Below are 21,307 nucleotides of genomic sequence, written 5' to 3'. Positions count from 1 at the left end.
GAGGAGAATTAGAGGGGAGAGTGTGCCCAGAATGTCCCACATCAGAAATGCGACCTGTGCCACATGCCTCCTAACATAGCTGCCCCACCCCATTGTGGTCAAACATGTAAGACATTGGAGAGGGTGCAATTTTGGTGGCCCTTCTTCTCCTGCACATAATTCACTGTGCCTGTTTGCAAATAGTAAGAAGATCTGCCACAGAGAAAAAGGAAAATAGATACGATGAAAGATCACATTAACAAATAGCAAAAAATAAAAATAAAAATCGGTCAATGATTTGGCAGCTACACTTATGCAGAAAAAAATAAAATGCAAAAATCAAACATTATGGGCCAAAACCTTTTTTCAGGGGAAAAACTAATGGTAACAAAATAGAAAAGGGTACTAGAGGTCAAGTAACCTCAAGGTAGCGGCAAAATAATTAGTGGAGCTAATAGTGTACTTGATTTCATAAAGAAGTATCACTTTTATCTTTGCATTTCACATTCATGAATTTCTCTCTCTTCAGCACTTACAAAAGGTTGTGCAGGCTGTAATTGTAACGTGAGTGAATTATTGCAGAGTGCCATATTTGGGTCTTCCCAAATGGTCCTTGCTTAGACTTCAACACACAACTTGTAGAATATTATAAGTTAAGCCCATATCTTCCAATTCTAGGCATGGACATTTACACCAGGTCTATGACTGGCATAGTGTATGCACACTTAAGCCCAGATTCTCAAACCGGCGCTGATTTTCTAGGTATTGGTAGATGCCAATCCAAATGGGATCTCACGGCAGCCATTTTTGATTGTGGCTCTGCACGGGGCAGGAGCATAGGAAGATCGTTCCTACCCTGCTTCATTGCTAGACCACCAGGATTTAAAAGTAAGATGTGGAGAGGTCTGGGATGACAGGCTTGTGAATAATTGAAGTCGCAATGCCGGATTCACGAATATGGAGGGGAAGTGTTCTGTAAGTTACCCACATTTCTGCCTTTTCCTTCTTTAATTGGGAATGGGGGAAACTGCAGGTTTTTTTGGGCCTGCCTGCCATCTTTTTCCTTACCCATCTACTGTGACAGTGGCTAGCCCAGCCAATCACAGTCTCTGGCAGATGTAAATAGGAGCACCTAAATGTACACCCATATTGGACCCAAAAATATACACCTATTTTCAATAGGGACACTTGGGTGCCATAGAGGGGCATAATCAAAACACTTAGATGTCCAGAAACCTGCCTAAATTGGCACTTGGAAGTCCTAATCACCAGGACAACCAAGTGCCGATAATGAAAACAGTCTTTCTGTATGTCTACCAAGGTGTTACAGCCTTTGCACATTCAGATCACGAGATGGGCATAGTGGAGACATGTTATGGGCGGGCTTTGAGCAGTCTCAAGGGCGGGTTAGACATGGATGTCTTGCAGCGATAATCAAACATTTTGGAAGACGTCTTGGTTGGAACTTATACATTTTGGGACTAGACCTGTTTTAGAAGGTGCCTAAACTGACCAGATGACTATTGCATGCATCAAGGTAATACACCCCCACACTCCTCATGGATCCCCTCATACCCACAAAGATCAGAATAGAAACCCGATTAAGCAGTTTAAAAAATCTTTTAATAAACTTGAAACTTGAAAACTTGAATACAAATGTACATACCTGTCTCCAGAACATCAGCACCTGGTATAGGAAAGCCTAGTAGAACTGCACACAAATGTCTTAAGTAGCCTGGTTGGGGGGCTAGTGAACCATAAAGAGAAGGACCCAGGCCCATAAGCCAATCTAACCACTATATTTATGGTGGAAAATATGAGCCCACCAAAACCCCCCCTACTCTACTGCCATATAGGTGCCACCTGCAGCCATAAGGGCTATTGGGGTTGCAGACAGGTGGATATAGTGGGTTTTGGGGGGGCTCACCATAACCTATAAGGGAGTTCTGGTGAGATGTTTGTCTGACACTCTTTATGTGAAGTTGACAGCAGAGCCCTCGAAGGTGCCTCATTGCTCTGTTGCCATGTCTGGGTGGCCAGTCCATCGTAATACTAGCCCCTCCCAAATCCAAATGGTTTTGATCTGGGCGTTTGGGACTTGGACGAATTTTTGGTCAAAAATGTGGCATAAAAATAGACGTATTGGCAGTCTGGATGATCAATGGCCTGGATGCCCAGATAGATGATTTCCGGGGAAAAAAAATTCTAGAAGTATTTTTAAAAAATGAGACATTTTCCCCCTGCCGACTTTGGGCGTCTAGTGCCATACGTCCGAATTGGACATACTTTTTTTTATTATGCCCCTCTATCTGTTCACCTTATTATCATTTATTAATTTTTCATGTTTTTGTGTGGAAATTTTTTGTTGAGAATAATTGTTTAGTTTGATTCCGCAATTCTTTCCCTCCCTTTTTGGGTTTTATAATAGTATGGAGAATACTCCACAACAACATTTTTCGTACAAGTTCAATATGTACTAATCTGCTCATATTTTGGCTCCACTGCTGTTTTTGATTGGGTTTAGAGTTTCCAGCATAATCAACAAGGTTCTATTGAATCTTTCAGATTGTAGATCTCCCTGTGAGTGGTAAGGAGTTGCAAGTCTGCTACCATTTAACGATACCTCTAGAAATGTAGTTGAATTACTGGGCAACAGAGTTGAGATAAAGCTCATGCATTTTCTCAAACACAGTGGTTAAGAACAATGATCCGTTTCCGAAATATTTGCATACTGAAGATAAAGTGCTGCTTAAAGGATGGGAAAATCACAAGGCTGCCACATGAAGTCTCAGTAGCCATTTTGAAAATGTACTAGCGGTGGGTCCACTGGCAGCAGCGGACAGGAAAGAGTGGGGATCTTTCCTTCCTACTGTATGCAAAAATCCCACCATACTTTGCAAGGAATGCGAGTAAAGGGAGAATGGGGATCTAGAAATCTGCTTATGCAATGTTAAAGAAACCTTTAGCCAAGACTGACTGGTTCCCAGTTTCAGTCATCGATCCTCTAATCCTCCACCTCCTTGTTATCAACTTTTTCACTGGCAGTGAGCAACTCCTTTGAGATAAGTATGCTGCTATCTGTATGATATGCAGTGCCATCAGTGAACCTTGAAAAGGCCGATTAACACTGGCGAAACGGGTCCCGTTGGGCTATGAATTTCTGCACTTTTAAGATAAGTGATTCATCTCTATTTCAGAGATATTTGCTCATAAAAAATTTAAAGAAGGAAATAGAATAAAGTGAAATTAGATGAGCAGAGGTAAAAAAGTTGATAACAAGGAGGGGAGGATTAGAGGATCGATGATTGAAACTGGGAACTAGTCAGTCTTGGCTAAAGGTTTCTTTAACATTGCATAAGCAGGTTTCTGAGATCCTCATTCACCCTTTATTCGCATTCCTTGCAAAGTATACACTTCTCCCTCCGTATTTGGGGTTTCAATTATTCACATTTTTTAGCTTGCGGGCTCCTCCCCCCCCCCAATTATATCAGCTTGCATAGAGAAATCGTCGATTCCAAGCACTTTCTTCAGCATGTTTTGCCTCTCCTTCAGGAACAGGCCAGGTCTCTCACCATGTTATTCACGGTTTCACCATATTCATGATGGTTTTTAATAGAAAACAGCGAATAACATATGAAAAAGTTATTCACAGTTTTTCTGTATTTGTGGTTCTGTTAATCTCCTATCACAGCGAATACAGAGGGAGAAATGTAGTGGGATTTTTGCATACGGTTGGAACTTTCCTGCCCCCAAAGAGGCCACTAGACCAGGATTTGTAAGGCAGGTCTGGGGAGGGCTAGTCTGTTTCCCCATTACTGCGGTATCAGTTTGCGTTCCTTCAACAATACTGCAAAACGTGTGCTGGTATCATGGTAATACTGGGTAATTTCCTGATACGGTCCCCATTACCACGTCACTCTCTAGTGTTTATTGCACCTGTAGTTATAAATATTTTAAAGTAATATTTTAAAGCCTTCAAGAGAGAAAAGATTTGACTTAACAAAGATTTGACAGGGCATTGCGCTCTGAGGAGAAAATGAAATTGGTAGCATTGACAGCTGATTATGTAAGATATGTGGCAACTCAACTTCAAATGTTTTCCATTGCTGGAATATCATACTGGAACAAGCTTACAGGGTAACTAAGGTTATGTGCAGACCATTACAGCTTTAAGAAAATTGTTGCAAACTAAGCTATTTGTTGACACATATTTTTGATCTGTCTTTCCTGACATTGGACATTTTTTTTTAAATATTTTTAGGTTTTGTTTTCACTACTATTAATATTATTTTGTACAATGATTTGTATTGGTTTTTACCTGTGCATGTTTATTTGGAAACCACTGTGACTCCAGGCGGTATAATAAATTTTTTAAATAAATAAATCTTTTTCTTCTTCAGATTGAAAGGGTCATATCAAAATCTGCATAGTGGGTTCATTTCAGAAGCTTTTGTGGACTTTACAGGAGGTGTGAACTTGGGTTTCAGTATGAGAAATGACTCTTTCGATCTCCAGAATATTCTTCGGGGGGCTGCTAAATCGAACTCTCTGATGGCCTCTATCATATATAACAGTGTGAGTATTTCGACCCCCTGGTTGTTGTTTTTTGCAGCTGCTCATGGAATTCACTTAGGAAACTAGCAGTAAAACACAACAGTGGGTGAAGATACAGGCAAAGTAGAGCAGCTCATCTGGTTGTTGCGGGGGAAAAGGCCGTATTCATTCCACAACTAAAAAGTCATGCAGTATGGCCAGTAGGAAAAAAGAGGAATTGATGCCCCTGTATAAGACTCTGATGAGACCTCATTTAAAATATTGTGCATAATTCTGGAGACCGCACCTTCAAAAAGATATAAACAGGTTGGAGTCGGTCCAGAGGAAGGCTACTAAAATAGTGCATGGTCTTCGTCATAAGGCAAATGGGGACAGACTTAAAGATATCAATATGTATACTTTGGAGGAAAGGTGGGAGAGGGGAGATATGATAGAGATGTTTAAATACCTAAGTGGCGTTAATGCCCATGAGTCAAGTCTCTTTCATTTGAAAGGAAGCTCTGGAATGAGAGGGCATAGGATGATGTTAAGAGGTGATAAGCTCAGGAGTAATCTAAGGAAATACTTTTTTACAGAAAGGGTGGTAGATGCGTGGAACAGTCTCCCGGAAGAAGTGGTGGAGACAGAGACTGTGTTTGAATTCAAGAAAGCATGGGACAGGCACATGGGATCTCTTAGAAAGAGGAAGAGATAATGGTTGCTGCGGATGGGCAGACTTGATGGGCCATTTGGCCTTTATCTGCCATTGTGTTTCTATGCTCTAAGAATATCAGGTGATCAGTCTATAAGCCAGGGCTACTCAAATAATTTGAGTGGAGGTCCAGAAACTTTGGCTGTCAACTACAGGGTATTTCTCATATCCATGCCTAGAAACATTTTCATCATAGATCCCAACGGATTAAGCCCTCTGCACTTAAACATACTTGGGAACTGGAAATTCACTCTGAAATATCTGATGCCAAATGGGAATCCCTTTGGACACATTTGGTTTATTGCTCTGTTTCCTCCTCATTGACTCAATCTTTGTACTCTGTGGCCACAGGTAGAGAATGACACGGTGACAAAATTCATCACCGTTCCCGTCCCCGCGGATAACCGCGTGAAACCATCTTCATGTCATTCTTTAAGGAGAGAGGGAAGAATCAGAGTATGAATGGCCACAACCACTGACCCGCAAGCTTTGCTTTGAAGAATGCTGGTGTAGAAGGACCGAGGTTGAAAAAGACACTACAGAATGACAGTCTCTGGTATCCAGAGCAGATATCGTGATATCATAATGCCTCATTCCGTCAGTGCCTAAGAGCCAATCACATCAGTGATGTAACAATGGCTTCATTATCCTTGGCTCACATAAGAATCAGAGTATGAATGGCCATAACCACTGACCTGCAAGCTTTGCTCTGAAGAATGCTGGTATAGAAGGACTGAGGCTGAAATAGACACTAGAAAATGACAAAGGATTTTTCCCGCGGTTATCCGCGGGGACGGGAACGGTGATGAATTTTGTCACCGTGTCATTCTCTAGCCACAGGGTGCTATGGACTCCAGTGAGACTTCAAAAACTAAATGTGCCCGCATCTAGTAAACATTGGTCTTGCTCAGTAACCACAGGTACATTGGATCACATGCTGCTTTTTTGCTCTCCAGTGCAAATTTTTTTGGCAACAAAATGGTCCAAGATATGCACATTTTCTCATGTCCAAGCCCCTTTATCTTATTCTCTTTGCTTTTAATTCTGCTCTTAGGTTACTATCAGAGAAGGATAGAATTGTATGTAATATCATGATTGCCACAGCACTTTAGGTTATTTTTAAAAATTACAATCTCAATATGCACTTTTGGTGGAATTCTCTCCGTTTGAGGTATAAATGCGAGGCTACTATAGCAGAGCGTTCTGGATGTTTTAAAAGATTTCTTACACAAAGCCCAACAGATCTTCAGTAAAAGTCAGTCAACCGAAGCAAAAAGGAGAACTGCAGAACTGATGTACAAAGTACAGGAACTTTATTGGAATAAATAAATGGCGATAATCCAACTGGTGGTTCTCATAAATGAGACGACAAGAGTGGTACAGGAGCTTCACGTCGCCTGTTTTACTTGAATTTTATGCCAATCCGTTCTACATCATAAAGGTTCTCTTTTGAGTGACATTGACACTATTGGACTGAGGAAGGACTGTTTTTCGAAACACGGACCACGTTAGGTCCTGTCTTTTCATTTATGAGAACCACCATTGAATTATCGCCATTTATTTATTACAGTAAAGTTCCTATACTTTGTACATCAGTTCTACAGTTCTCTTATTTGCTTCGGTTAAAAGATTTCTTGCCCAGAGGTCCGCTTTGTGGTGCATTCAGCTTAAGTTCTAGCTTATCACATTCTTGGAAGGGAAGGGATGGGTTCTCGCTAACCTGAATTATGATTATATACTCTGTTTAGTTTCTTTTTCTTTATTATTTTTGATAGTGTTATATGTTGAAAACTATTAATAAAAATGTGAACTTACAAAAAAAACAACCCCTCATTGATTGCTGCTGGCTGAATATTGGCTATTGTGGAGCCCAAAAAGAAAGATACCATAAAACCCACAGAAACTGAGGATCCCAAAGGAGAGGCAAAGAAAACAAGATGAAGATGAACTTAGATGAAAGAAAGAAGTAACAAAATCATAACTTTTGTTGAACAATTACCCCATTACCTTACTTTTTTTTCTGTAAATTTTTTTTTTTTTAGGAAGGATCTGATCAGGAGTTGGAAAATGGCCTTGTTGCAGGTCATGCTTACACTCTGACAGGTATTAAAAAGGTAGGGTTTAAAACTATTTATGTATTTGTTTTCTATGTTATTTTTATTTGTTTATTTGAATGTCAAGGTCATCACAAAGCTTTGGCACAGATATTGCACACTAAGGCCCAGATTCTATAAGTGGCCTCTTAAATTAGGCGCCAGTAGGTGCCTTCAGGGGGAATGGGGGAGGGCGGGCCACCCAGGCACCATCTTGGTGGGGGCGCTGGCACCCATCCTTCTCTATGCTCCCACCGCTCTTCCCCGCCCGTTCCCTTCCCCCGTATGTCTTTAACATTCCCGGTGCATGCAGCAACCCTAACCTACTGCTCGAGCCAGTGCCAGCTCTTCCTCTGATGTCTCTTCCTGAATCCGCACCTAGGAAGTGACATCAGAGATAGAGCCAACGCTGGCGTGAGCAGCAGGTTGGGGTTGCTGCTTGCACCGGAAACATTAAAAAGGTATGGGGGAAGGGAAAAGGCACATGGCAGAAGGGGCAGAAGGAGCAGATGGGGTGGGGGCAGAATAGAGGGCATGGGAGAAGCACCACCATCCCGGGTGCCTTTCACCCTTGCTACACCACTGGGTGCCCTATTGGTGCCTAATTTAAGTTGAAAACACTGTTAAAAACTGATTTTTTTTTTTTTTTTAAAAAGAAGCTTTTAAAAGAAAATATGTAGGCACCTACCAGCATCTAAAAAAAATGCTGCCAGAATCACACCTACGGAGGCTAACACCGGAAGTGACGTTAGGTGTTGTAAACCGCCTCCTTAGGCACAATGAAATGAAAGGTAGGTGCCGGAAATGTAGGCCTTGAAAACTCTGACCTACATTTCTAGCATCTACCTTTCCTGAAGGCATGATTCTATAAACGGCACTGTCACATGATCGGCAGCTGTTTTTAAGGCGACTGACGGTGCCATATATAGAATCCAGGCCTAAGTATGAATGAGGGAGGTTAACAGAGCTTCAGAACTTTGACAATCTAGTGAAAATGTTGCAATTTCCTAGCCAAGTTGGCCAATGTTCTGTGAAAACAAAGAGCAAGGCAGGTCTTGGAGAGTTGTTGCCATACCACAACTACCAGGAAGTCCATCAAAGAGCTAAGATCACATTACATTAGTGATTTCTATTCCGCCATTACCTTGCAGTTCAAGGCGGATTACATAAGTTGTCAGGAAGTTACAAGATATATAGGTGGGTTACATAAGAATTGTCGAGAACTTAAGGTGATATATGTTGGGTAATTTGAAACATTTTAGATTTGATAAGGGTAGATAGTGTGGTAGGTGGAGCTTGGGAAGGAACTGGTTGTGTTAAATAGGTTTTATGTATTTTTTGAAGAGTAGGGTTTTAGTTTCTTTTTTGAAGGTTTTGTACTTTGTGGTAAACAGGTTCTGAGGAGCAACTGAAAAAATAAATAGGGGCCTACAGAAAGTTATGGTGGGGAGAGAGGGGACACTAGTGAGACATACTGATTGGCTGTCAGCTATGGATGGCTTAACATTTTTCAAGGAGGGAGCTAATAAGAGATCAAGTAGAGACAGTGATAAGAAAGCAGAGAGGAGCAGATGGACAAACTGGAAAGATCAGGAGTAGAGCTATGCATTTTTGTTTCCCTATACTGGGAGCTATTACATGTAGTGCTCATTAATTTTAAGGCTCATTATGAGGCATGTATACCAGTGGTTCCCAACCCTGTCCTGGAGGAACACCAGGCCAATTGGGTTTTTAGGCTAGCCCTAATGAATATGCATGAAGCAAATTTGCATGCCTATCACTTCCATCATATGCAAATCTCTCTCATGCATATTCATTAGGGCTAGCCTGAAAACCCGATTGGCCTGGTGTTCCTCCAGGACAGGGTTGGGAATCACTGATGTATACTATAGTAGAGAATGTTTTTCCACTTACTGTGCCCTAAGTGCTCAAATTAAGGTGTAGTTAAGTGTAAGCCTGTGTGACGAATGCAGAGAGCATACTCAGCATTTACAGTGCATTTACCACCCCCCACCCCCCTTTTACAAAACCGTAGCACAGTTTTTAGCGCCGGCTGTGAGGAATTCTATGAGCATCAGAGCTCTTAGTACCACGGCTGGCACTAAAAAAAACCACGCTAAAGTTTTGTAAAAGGAGGGTGGGTGGGGTGTTACTGCGCAGGGCTATATTCTATAAACGGCACCTATACACGCCTGCATTATAGGCACTGCTTGGCGTGGTTGTTAATCAACCACTAGGCATGCTTTATAGAAGCCCGCCTAGCAGCACCTGGACACGCTTTGATGTCGCTACGCATCCTAGAAGTAGGCACCAGTACATTAGACCAGGTTTTACTTGGCCTAATTTACCGATGCCTAACTTTTATGTCTAGCGACACCAAAGTCAACCACGCCTATTCTCCGCCCCCTAACCACGCCTACTTTTCAGATAGGCATTGGAGAATGCCTCAACTTAGGCATCACTAGACGTCCTAAGAGTTCCATGCAGAACTCTTAAACTAGTGATTTAATTTTGTTTTTCTTGATTGCCTGGAAACCAGTGCGGTTGATTGCCACACCAATTAAGCCAATTTTTAAAAAGCTGTGCTTGGATTCCAAAGATAGGCGTTGCTGGGCATCCTTGAATGCCTAATGTAGATGTCCTATACAGAATCTGACCCTTACTGCACAGCCCACTTTCCATAGAAACAGAGAAAAATGAAGGCAGATATAGACTTGGGGACTGAGGGATACAGATAGGGGTAGGGATAGGATTATGAAAGGTTAATAGAAGGAAAAAGAGGAATGAAGGGTTTCAGACAAAGGATCACTTTACAGGTCATGGACCTTATGGGCCGCCGCGGGAGCGGGCTGCTGGGCGCGATGGACCTCTGGTCTGACCCAGTGGAGGCAACTTCTTATGTTCTTGTATGGCCTATCCCAGGGGTGTCCAATGTCGGTGCTCGAGGGCCGCAATCCAGTCGGGTTTTCAGGATTTCCCCAATGAATATGCATGAGATCTATTTGCATGCACTGCTTTCAATGCATATTCATTGAGGAAATCCTGAAAACCCGACTGGATTGCGGCCCTCGAGGACCGACATTGGACACCCCTGGCCTATCCAGTCGGCCTATCCAAGCCATCTATGATCTCTTCCTCTTCCATAAAGATCCTGCGCACTTGTCCCAACCTCTCTCATCTCCACCACCTCCCACTAAGAGGCAAATCTACACATTCACTACCCTTTCCATGAAGATGTATTGCCTCAAGTCACCTTCATCTTATGCCCCCCCTCATTCCAGAGATTCCTTTCAATTGGAGCTTGCATCCTGCTCATTTATGCCATGGAGGTATTTAAAAGTCAGCTTCTCCTGCCTATCTTCCAAAGTATACTTATTGAGATCTTTAAATCTGTTCCCATAAACTTTAAAATAAAGACCACTGTCCATTTTAGTAGCTGCCTTCTGGGCCGGCTCCATCCTTTTTATACATTTTTTAAGTACTCTAAATGAGGTCTCACCAGAGACTTATACAGATGCATTATCATCCCCTTCTTCCTGCTGGCCATTCTTTCATGCACAGAAGGACTTCACGCCTTAAACTGGATCCCTCCCTTGGGTTTTTGTAGACCACATGCATGACCTTACATTTTGTAGCATTACTACTTATCATTCCTATGGCACTGCTAGATGTACGCAGAACTGTACATTAGATCATCCAAGACAGTCCCTGTTCAGAAGAACTTACAGTCTAATCAACAGATACCAGGATTAAATCTTAGCTGCCAAATTCTGGACCATTCTTTAAGCTATGCTAGATTCCTCCTCCTGTTATCCATTACTTCAGGGATGTCCACCCTGTTGCAAATTGTGGATTCATCTGCAAAGAGGCAAACATTACAAGACAGCCCTTCAGCAATATCACTTGCAAAAATGTTAGAAAGAACTTGCAACTCACCGCTGGTAACATCCCTGTCTTCAGAATGAACTCCATTTTCTACTACCCTCAGTTGCCTTTTACTCAACCAGTTCCTAACTCAGTCACTCACTTTAGTGACCATACCAAGAGCACTCATCTTGTTTATAAGTCTTCTATGTAGAACTGTGTGACAGGCTTTGCTAAAATTTAAATACACCACATCTAGCGCTCTCCCTGGTTCGAAGACAAAATCGCGCGAGACAACGGCGCGCCGACAACTGAGCGCAAGGTTGACGGCGCGCCGAAGAAAAGCACTATTTTAAAGGGTTCCAACGGGGGGTGTTGGTGGGGAACCCCCCTATTTTACTTAACAGACATCGCGCTGGCGTTGTGGGGGGTTTGGGGGGTTGTAACCCCCTCATTAAACTTGAAACCAAACTTTTTGCCTGTTTTTTAGGGAAAAAGTTCAGTTTTAAGTATAATGTGGGGGGTTACAACCCCCCAAACCCCCCACAACACCAGCGCAATGTCTGTTAAGTAAAGTGGGGGGGTTCCCCCCCAACACCCCCCCATCGGAGCCCTTTAAAATAGTGCTTTTCTTCGGCGCGCCATCAACCTTGCGCTCAGTTGTCTGCGCTCAGTTGTCGGCGCGCCATTATCTTGTGCGATTTAGTCCCATCACTGCTCTCCCTTAATCAAAATCTCCGGTCACCCCGTCAAAGAAATTGATAAAATTTTTCTGACATAACCATGCTTCATCGGGTCCTTTAGTCCACTGGATTTCAGAAACCTCACTATTCTCTTCAAAGTGTTTCCTTTCCACAGATGACAGACTTTCCAGCCTATAGTTCCCAACCTCTTCCTTCTTCTTTTGTGGAGAGGGACCACATCCACCCTTCTCCAGTCCTCCAGAAAAGCATTGAAAAAGTCAGACCGTGGAGCACCAGAACTTCCTTTTTTTTATTCTTTATTCATTTTTAGAACTTCAATTGTGCACAAAAGAAGATGCATTTACATAAATTATTATCATTACAGCACAATATACTTAATAGAATAAAAACAAGACTTATTTTCTCCCACTCACATTCCAATTTACAAACACCTCATAAAAATACTTGTAATCAAACTTCTATATTTCTTAACAAATGCCAAAACATATCTCCCTCCCCCCCTCCCCGGATGTGCATGTTTCCCTCAGTTTATACAAATAAATCAATCTTTACAATATTTAGGACTCCTTTAATCAAGCTGCCCTAGCGGGATTAGCACGTCGGACATTTCATCACGAGCTAAAAACCCGCGGCAAGCTAAAAACTAACGCCTGCTCAATGCAGGCGTTAGCAGCTAGCACGGCAGGCGGTTTAAAGCGTGGTATTACACGCATTAAACCCCTACCGCAGCTTGATAAAAGGACCCCTTAGTTAATGGTTCCCAAACTTCCATAAATTTTTTATAATAACCCTTCTGAATGGCCCTAAACTTTTCCATTTTAAAGATATAACATAGGGATTCCCACCAGAATGAACTTCCTTAAATTATTTCAGTACCCTTGGATGTATGCCCCATTACTCTGTCTACCTTTAGTTTAGCTAGCATCTCTTTAAAACCGTTCTCTGAAAACCATTTATGGTGTGTACCACACTTCCATTCCTATCTGTGCTTCTCTTCTATGATCCTATTCCCAGTGGCATAGTGAGGGTGAGAGTCGCTTGGGGCACCCCCTGCGTTCTTCTCTGCCTCCCCCCACTCCTTCCCCACACCTCCGCCACACACGCGCCCCTTCCCTTCTCCCATATCTCTTTAACTATCCTGGCACAAATTCATAGGGGTATATTCTGGGTATGGATTAAGTGCTCAAAAAAATGATATGTTCCCAATTTTCCTTGATGGCGCTTGCATCTTCTTCAAAGCATGCATAAGTGTCAGCAAATTGCCCATTTCAGCCAGGAATTTGCAGGAGTGATTGAGGGTAGTTGAAATTAACCTTTTGGTTTTTAAGATGACCCCAGAAATGTAACAGTTGGATTTTAGGAATCTGGCACCTTAATTCTAGTTTTGCTAAATCTAGAACTTACAAATGTAAGCTTATGTTCTTGAAAGAAAACATGGCATATGAAAAATCATTTCAGACAAAGTAGGGTTAATTGGAAATGTAAATGTGCAGTTAAATAAATATGATATCTAGCTCATAATGAGCCTACACACTTTATTTAATCAAATGAAAGTTCAACTTTTTTGAATTTCTATTGCATAATGTGCATATGTCTAAGCATCAGTGTTTATAGGTAGATGTTGTCAAGTGATGCATCTCTTTTTTTGAATATGGTTTCCTGTAAAATAACTGTCTCCACTGTACATGCCAGAAAATATCCATATATTCTTGCACATCATTTTATAAAAGACTCTATGCTCGGTGAATTTTCTAAAAATAAGCTGGAGATTTTAAAATTTCCTAATTTGGATGTTCCATTTCTAATCTAGATGACCTGTGTAAAATGGGGCTTTATATTTGATTCAGTAGAGCCAGTTAAATAGCTGTAGTAGCTTAAGTGGATAATATGACCAAAATTATACTAAATTATTTGGATATTATAATATTAAAAAAAAACATTTTTCAGGTATTAGCTTCAGACGTATCTTGAATACTAAACACTTGTTCATAGATCCATCAAAATTATAGTAAACAAAGTGCTAGAAAAAAAAATTCATTTCGTGTGGAAGTTTTAAAGGGGGAAAAAAATTCAGTAGGCAAAATAATTGTGAATTTAATGTGATACCCCCTCCCTTTTTTTTTTTTTTTTACAAAACCATAGCGCGATTTTTAGCGCCAGCCATAGCGGTAACAGCTCTGATGCTCATAGAATTCCTATGAGTGTCGGAGTTGTTACCACCACGGCTGGTGCTAAAATCCATGCTACGGTTTTATAAAAGGGGAGGGGGGGGGGGCGGCTTTTAAAGATTTATATAGAGTTGTTATATAATGCCAATGCTTAATGTAAAAAATGTCATTCAAAGAAGTTTTATCATCTTTGATAATGTTTAACATTGATCATATAAATGCACACATCCCATAGAATTGAATTTGCTGACATCTAGAGGTTCTGTGTGGTACTCCTTGTTGAACTGATATAATCTTATTCTCGAACTGAAGAATGTACCTGTGTAGTTTCGAAAGCTTGTGGTACTTCAGCTTCCTTGGGTGGCTCTTACATTTGTTTAATAAAAAGTGTCACATCCTGCAAAGAAGCAACAATATTCACACAAAAGGGTTTCTTTATTTATTTGTGTTACAGAGACAATATCTCTCCAACAAACTAGAAAAATGTATTGGCTTTTATTTTTTTCTAATTTATATAAATCCTTTATTTTAACACTCAACAATAACAACTACAAATACAAACACATGTTGGTTGCCATATTACTTACAACAAACACAACATAAGAAACAGTACTGCTATAACATAATCAAACTATAAGAAAATCTGCCTGAGTGGTATAGATATTCAATATACAACAAAAGTCAATTCTCCACTCATATGAAGAGGTCCATACTCCTTCGATCGCACTCCACTCTTATAACTTTATTGTTTGGTCATACTTGAAGCATGGTATTCATGCAGAAAAGGCCTCAGAGATAGGGAGTACTACGCTTCTGGTCTCATTGATAGTTGTTACCAGCGTAGGTGTCTTTCAAACACGTACCCCATACTACAGTCATTGGCCAAAAACCTGCTTAGTGCATTTTTTTTATTCACTGATCATTTCTAAAATTGACTACCGTAACTCTCTTTTTTTTCAATATTTCACTTAAAGAAAAAAGGAGGCTGCAAATCGTCCAAAATACAGCGATCAAATTGATCTATAATGCCAAAAAATATGACCATGTCACTCCCCTGATGATCGACTCTTATTGGCTCCCCATAAGCCATCGGATCACTTACAAAATAATACTTTTAGTTTTCAAATCTCTAACTTATAATGAACCACATTTCATAACCAGATTGTTCACTCCTTATAATACTCTCCGGACTCTCCGATCATCTTTTAATAACCTGCTAACAGTTCTCTCTTTGAAAATAATTGGAACCAGAAGACAGGATATGTTCGCAGTTATTGCATCTATTTTATAGAATTCTCTACCTCAGTACTTAAGAGATGAAAAGGACCTTGTATCCTTCAAAAAAATTTTAAAAACCCATCTTTTTAAAGATGCTTTTAGTTTATGACCCTTTGATTTAGAATTTTAACTTTTAGACTGGATTTCTTATTTTAATCATTGCCCTCCCCTGTGTTAACTTTCCTTCTATGTTATTTCACACCTTGAAATGAAATTGTAACTTTTCCTCCTATCCCTCACTTTTCATGTTTGATCTAACTAGTACGTCTGTTTTACGTTATTGTACTCACTCCCCATTTCTTAATTTGTATTGTACATCGCTTAGGAAATTAAATAAGCGATTTATCAAGCTCTAATAAAAACTTGAAACTTGAAACTTTTACTGATTTAGACTTTTACTTTCACTTATTTTCCTACACCTACTATTATGAACTTTTAAAACCTTATTCACATATAACTAGTGTATATTATAGTGTTTATTTGAGTGCAGACCGCATCAGTATTTGAAAAGACTAACAGAATGTTACTTAGCTTTAGTCTTCAAGTTATTCGATTTTCCCTCCTGCGCTTCATTAATTCTGTGCTGTCTCGTACTACCGGGACCAGAACCGGGGCATTCAGCACTCTCGGGACTAGAGCTGGAGCTGACGCTGCTGGCGTTTCACGGACTGTTAGTTTGTCCGCTGCTTCAGGGCCAATTTCGGGCACAGTGATATTGCCTCTTAGTATTCTGTCACAAGTCTGCCCTGGGTGCCATCTTGGTGAGGGCATAAGCACCCAAACTCCTCTCTGCCCCCCTGCTCCTTCCCTCCCCCCCTGCCACGCATGCGCACCACTTTCATTCTCCCATATCTCTGTAACATTCCTAACATAAGCATCAACCCCCAACCTGCTGTCATGCCAACGTCGGATTTTCCTCTGACATCACTTCCTGGACCCGTGCCCAAGAAGTGATATCAGAGGAAAAGCCACCACTAGCGTGACAGTTTTCGGGTTGCTGCATGCTCCAGGAATGTTAGAGGGGGAAGGGAAGCGGCACACGTGCGACAGGAGGGGGGGGAGGGAGCATGTGGAGGTGGGGGGGTCGCCCCCACCCCAGGTGCCTCTCACCCTCACCACTGGCCAGAGCTAAAGAAGTTTGAGAGACATTGCTATAATTAATTAATGACTCTTTCAGAGAGGTAAGGTCCAACCCTTTTGACTAAACAGAAAGAGTGCTGAGTCCCATGAGAGAGCCCTTCCCAGTCAATGAGAGTCTAGCCTGAACTGTTCTTCAAAATGCTACTATTTTTCCACAAGTCTACGAAAGATCACCATAGTACCTTGCTCCTTACCACATCTTCAAGAAGCATGTGAAACCACAGGAAACATGTGGTTGAGTCATATTAGGGTTAAATAGCATTGATAAAGCACTCCCACTGAATTCTCCTTCAGTTTTACAACACTAGGGCCCTTAGTCAGAGCAGCCTCCATTTTTTTCCATGTAATATCATCTTACTGGATCCCGAGTTTCAACTCCCACTTCAGTTTATGTACCAAAGTAACTAGCGCTCTTTCCTTGAGATGTCTATACACAATCATATTCCTTTTGAAAGACTCTGGTATTGCTAGACCTTGTAGATAAGAGATGAATCAACTGGTGGCAGTAGCATACCTAGAGGGGGGCAGGGGGGGGAGGGAGGTCCGCCCCGGGTGCACGCCCCAAGGGGGTGCACAGGAGAGAGCTGAGTGTTCTCCCTAGGGCAGGGGTGCCCAATTCGATGGGTAGCTCGCCAAGGCAAAGTGAGTCGATCACCCAGGACTCACTTTTCCTTGGCGATCTATCGGGCTGATCAGTTTTCCTCTCCCCGACGTCAATTCTGCCGTCGGAGAGGAAGTTTGGGCCAGCCAATCGCTGCCTGGCTGGGCAAAACTTCCTCTCCAACGGAAGAATTGACGTCGGGGAGAGGAATGCTGGTCAGCCCGAAGCAGGGAGAGCATGGGGCGTCGGCGGTGTCGGCTTTGGGGCCTGTTATCCATTGGTGGCGGTTTGGGTCATGTTCCCCAATGGCAGCGGCAGTGGCAGTGGCTTGGGGAAGGGCAGGGAGAAAGAAAGGGGGCAGGCAGGGAGACAGAAGGAAAGAAGAGAAACAGAAAAAAAGAAAGGGGGCATGAAGAGAGAAAGAAAGAAAGGTCAGGGAGAGAGGAAGAAAAAGTTGAGGAGGGAATGAGGTGTGGAGGAGAGGAAGCATACAGGCTGAAAGAAAGATTGGATGCACAGTCAGAAGAAGAAAGTGCAACCAGAGACTCATGAAATCACCAGACAAGGTAGGAAAAATGATTGTATTTTAAATTTAGTGATCAAAATGTGTCTGAATTTATATCTGCTGTCTATATTTTACAATATGGTCCCCTTTTACTAAACCGCAATAGTGGTGTTTAGCGCAGGGAGCCTATGAGCGTCCAGAGCAGCGCTGGGCATTCAGCGCAGCTCCCTGCGCTAAAAACTGCTATTGTGGTTTTGTAAAAAGGGAGGGGTTAGGGTATTTGTCTATTTTTGTATGGTTGTTACTGAGGTGACAGTGCATAGAATCATCTGCTTGGACCTCTTTGAAAAAACCCTGGAATAGGAATGATAATTAACAATTCTATGCGTACAGTGTGCGTTGTGGTTTTTTTTTAAATTTTATTGTTAGTAGATCATTTTGACTTGGCTACAAAGGTAAGGGGGAGGGAGGGAGGGGAGCTGCTGAAAGACATCTAGTAATCCTTGCAGGCTTGACTGTGCAGGGAATTATTTTTGTAAAATCATGTTTTGTTATGTGACTGGCATTATTTAGACTTTAATTTCTATGAATGAATAGAATGAAATTGCTTATTTTTATGTGCGTGCGCTGAAGGAAAGTGGAGAGAGAGTGGGCTGAGGACGCTGAAGGGAAATGGGGAAGAGAGAGTGGGGAGAAGACGCTGATTTATAAATTGACAATTGTACAGAATATTGTTTCTTTTTATACTTTAATATAAACAATTCAAAGCTTGTGTGGATGGAATCAGGTGGTTTGTGGGGATGGGGATCGAGCTTACAGGGATTAGTCCAATAAAATGGCATTTTTTAATTTCTCATTATTTGTTTTATTTTTATTTGTTAATTTGTAAAGTGATGATTGTTATGTATCAGTTTTTTCAAATTTACATCTACTGTCTTTATATTTTGCACTGTATTAGAGGACATGTGTTACTGTTTTTGTGGTATTGCATTGTATCCAGGGTCTGGCTTCTTGGCGGTTCAGTTTAACTTTTGTCTACATATTTCTATTTTTAGTTTGTGATTATTCCATATTGGGCGAGGGTGTATCTCTGTTCTGTGTGGATGAAAAGAACATAGTTTTCAGTTGGCATTGACTACAGGATCAATTGACTGTGCGGGATCTGGCTTTTTTAGTTTTACAATGTATGTGTTGGTGTTCTAGTACTCACTGCAGTGTTTAAGATGCTGCCTTTTCTTGGGTACACTCTTGTTGTGCGATATGTGGATTGTTATTAAAAGTCATATTTTTCATATAGATGGGGGGGTGTCAAAAAATGATGGGCCCCGGGTGCCACATACCCTAGGTACGCCACTGACTGGTGGTAGACAAAGTAAACCATTTCCAGAAAGTTATATGTGCGAGGAAACTCTGAAAAGAAAAAAAAACCCTGGTTGTTAGCAGCTACTTGCCCTCAGCTTAGCCCATCTATGAAACGCATGAGAGCTCATTCCAGGTGAAAGCAGTAAGTTCAATAAAATAGATATATGCCATTGAAAACCAATCCAAGATCCATAAATTAAAAATATTAAAGAGAATACTGAATTTTTAAATTTATAGAGGGGTGATATTTAGTAAATGAAGTTAACTGAGACCTGAGCGATCAATTTTATGAACCAACTATTAAAAAACGGTTCTTCATAATGGTCCGTTTACATCATTCAACCCCCTTAAATAGTGAAAAATAATAAGTACTTGTTGAAAACAATTTTTATACATTTATACACTTTTTTAAAAAGCCTATTTTAAATGAAAACTCTTTTTCCTTGATGATTTGGCCTCGTGAGTATCATAGCAGAACTTTTTCAAGTGAAATATTAATTCTAAAGTTGAAAACAAGAGCACGTATCTTTTGGTTTGCTGGTGCCATATTTGTCCTACCGAGTACCGCATTTCAGAGATTTCTTCCCTGGGAACAATTAATATCCAATGGCACCAATTACAAAAACTGGGCCATTTATTCCAGTGTTTCTCAAGACGGTCCTGGTTTTCAGGATATCCACAATGAGTAGGCCTGAGATTGGTTTGCATACACTGCCTCCATTATATGCAAACTTCTTTCATGAATATTCATTGTGGATATCCTGAAAACCTGACTGGCAAGGGGGTACTCCAGGAATGACTTGAGAAACACTGATTTATTCAGCCCCAATAATGTCTTCTTAAATAGTGAAATGCAGACAAAACGCACACATTTTGTTTCTTTGTCAGTTTTGTTTGAACTTCCCTGCTACGTAGACATAAGTATAAACCCAACCTTACCATCCTCCTAATCTATACAATTTCAAGCATTTCCGAAGGTAAGAAATTTGTGAGAAAAATGCCCGGGCAGCCATGTTCTTTGCAAGGATATGTGATCATTTTGTAAACAGGAAAACACTCTTAATATCTGCAATATCATTTTGTATCATTGCCCATCTGAAATGTAGCAAAATGTGATTTTAAGTTGTTTCTGTCATTTTCATGAGTGAAACATTTTAAAATGAATAAAATCAAGATGAAACACCCAGGGGCCCTATTTACTAAAATGTATTGTGCTAATTGCAGGGATGTTACTGGCACTTAGAAGAAGGCGGTTAATTGTTCTGCATTATCCTCCATGCGATCAGTTAGTGTGAATTAACAACACCAATGTGAACGTCAAGAGCGATCTCCATTGACCACCACCTTCTGTCGCCTTCCACTCAACTAGTTCTTGACCCAGTCTGTCACTTTGGGCACTCAGTTTATTTATTAGACGTCTATGTGGAACACTGTCAAAGGCTTTGCTAAAATCTAAATACACCACATCTAGCATACTCCCTCTGTCCAATTCTCTGGTCACCCAGTCAAAGAAATTGATCAGGTTTGTCTGACAAGACCCGCCTCTAGTGAATCCATGTTGCCTCGGGTCCTGTAATCCACTGGATTCCAGAAATGTCACTATTTTCTGTTTTAAAAGTCTTTCCATTAATTTACTTACAGAGAAGTCAGACTTACCTGCCTGTAGTTCCCTACTTCTTCCTTATTTTTACTTTTGTGGAGAGGGACCACATCTGCCCTTTTCCAGTCCTCCGCTACCACTCCCAACTCTAGAGAAGCATTGATAAGGTCAGCCAGCAGTTCAGCAGCACCGATCTGTGTACACATCTTCAAAACATTTTTTTTCATATGGGATTTGGTTTTGGACCCCTGTGGAAGGCTAGCTTTAGCTGAAATGTGTACTGTGTTGGGTCCTGTGGTCTATTGCATCAAGTTTCCTGATTGAATTGTACCTCTCAAATATTGTGAAGAGATTGGACTCTGTTTTTTAATAGACTTGTAGTAAAGCATCGTCATCCAGTTCACCAGTCTCACTTGTTTTTTTGTTGGTTTGGATTTCCTGTGATCTTGTGGGGTTTCTGTTTTTGGGGGGCTCTGTTAAATATTTAATGTATTCCTTAATGCATTCTAACTGTTAACACACATTAAAATTCAAATTAACCCTTGATTCTAAATATGATGGCCACAATTTCACATGCAAAATGGGTGCATGTCCAATTTGTGCACACAATTTAATTGAGTACTAGATAGATATGTATCAATAAAAATTGATTGGAAGAACCACTTACCACTTTGGGTCTTTATCAACACACCCTTGGATGTTTCCCACAATACTTTTCCTACTTTTTGAACTTTCCCTTTGACTTTGTGGGGATTTGATTCCTTTTGT

General features: G+C 41.0%; 1 protein-coding gene across 2 annotated transcripts in view; it reads left to right on the top strand.

Annotated features, from left to right (window-relative positions):
• LOC117357971 (calpain-1 catalytic subunit-like) overlaps positions 1–21,307 on the top strand; it is a 114,656-nt gene that overhangs the window by 19,218 nt on the left and 74,131 nt on the right. For both annotated transcript variants that reach the window (XM_033939269.1, XM_033939268.1), the window contains exons 5-6: positions 4,380–4,554; positions 7,267–7,338. In XM_033939269.1, the coding sequence (XP_033795160.1) occupies positions 4,380–4,554; positions 7,267–7,338 (247 nt within the window). The remainder of the gene's footprint in view (positions 1–4,379; positions 4,555–7,266; positions 7,339–21,307) is intronic.

The sequence above is a fragment of the Geotrypetes seraphini genome, chromosome 3 (assembly GCF_902459505.1).
Source record: "Geotrypetes seraphini chromosome 3, aGeoSer1.1, whole genome shotgun sequence".
Taxonomy (NCBI): domain Eukaryota; kingdom Metazoa; phylum Chordata; class Amphibia; order Gymnophiona; family Dermophiidae; genus Geotrypetes; species Geotrypetes seraphini.
This window is presented reverse-complemented; position numbering and strand designations above follow the sequence as displayed.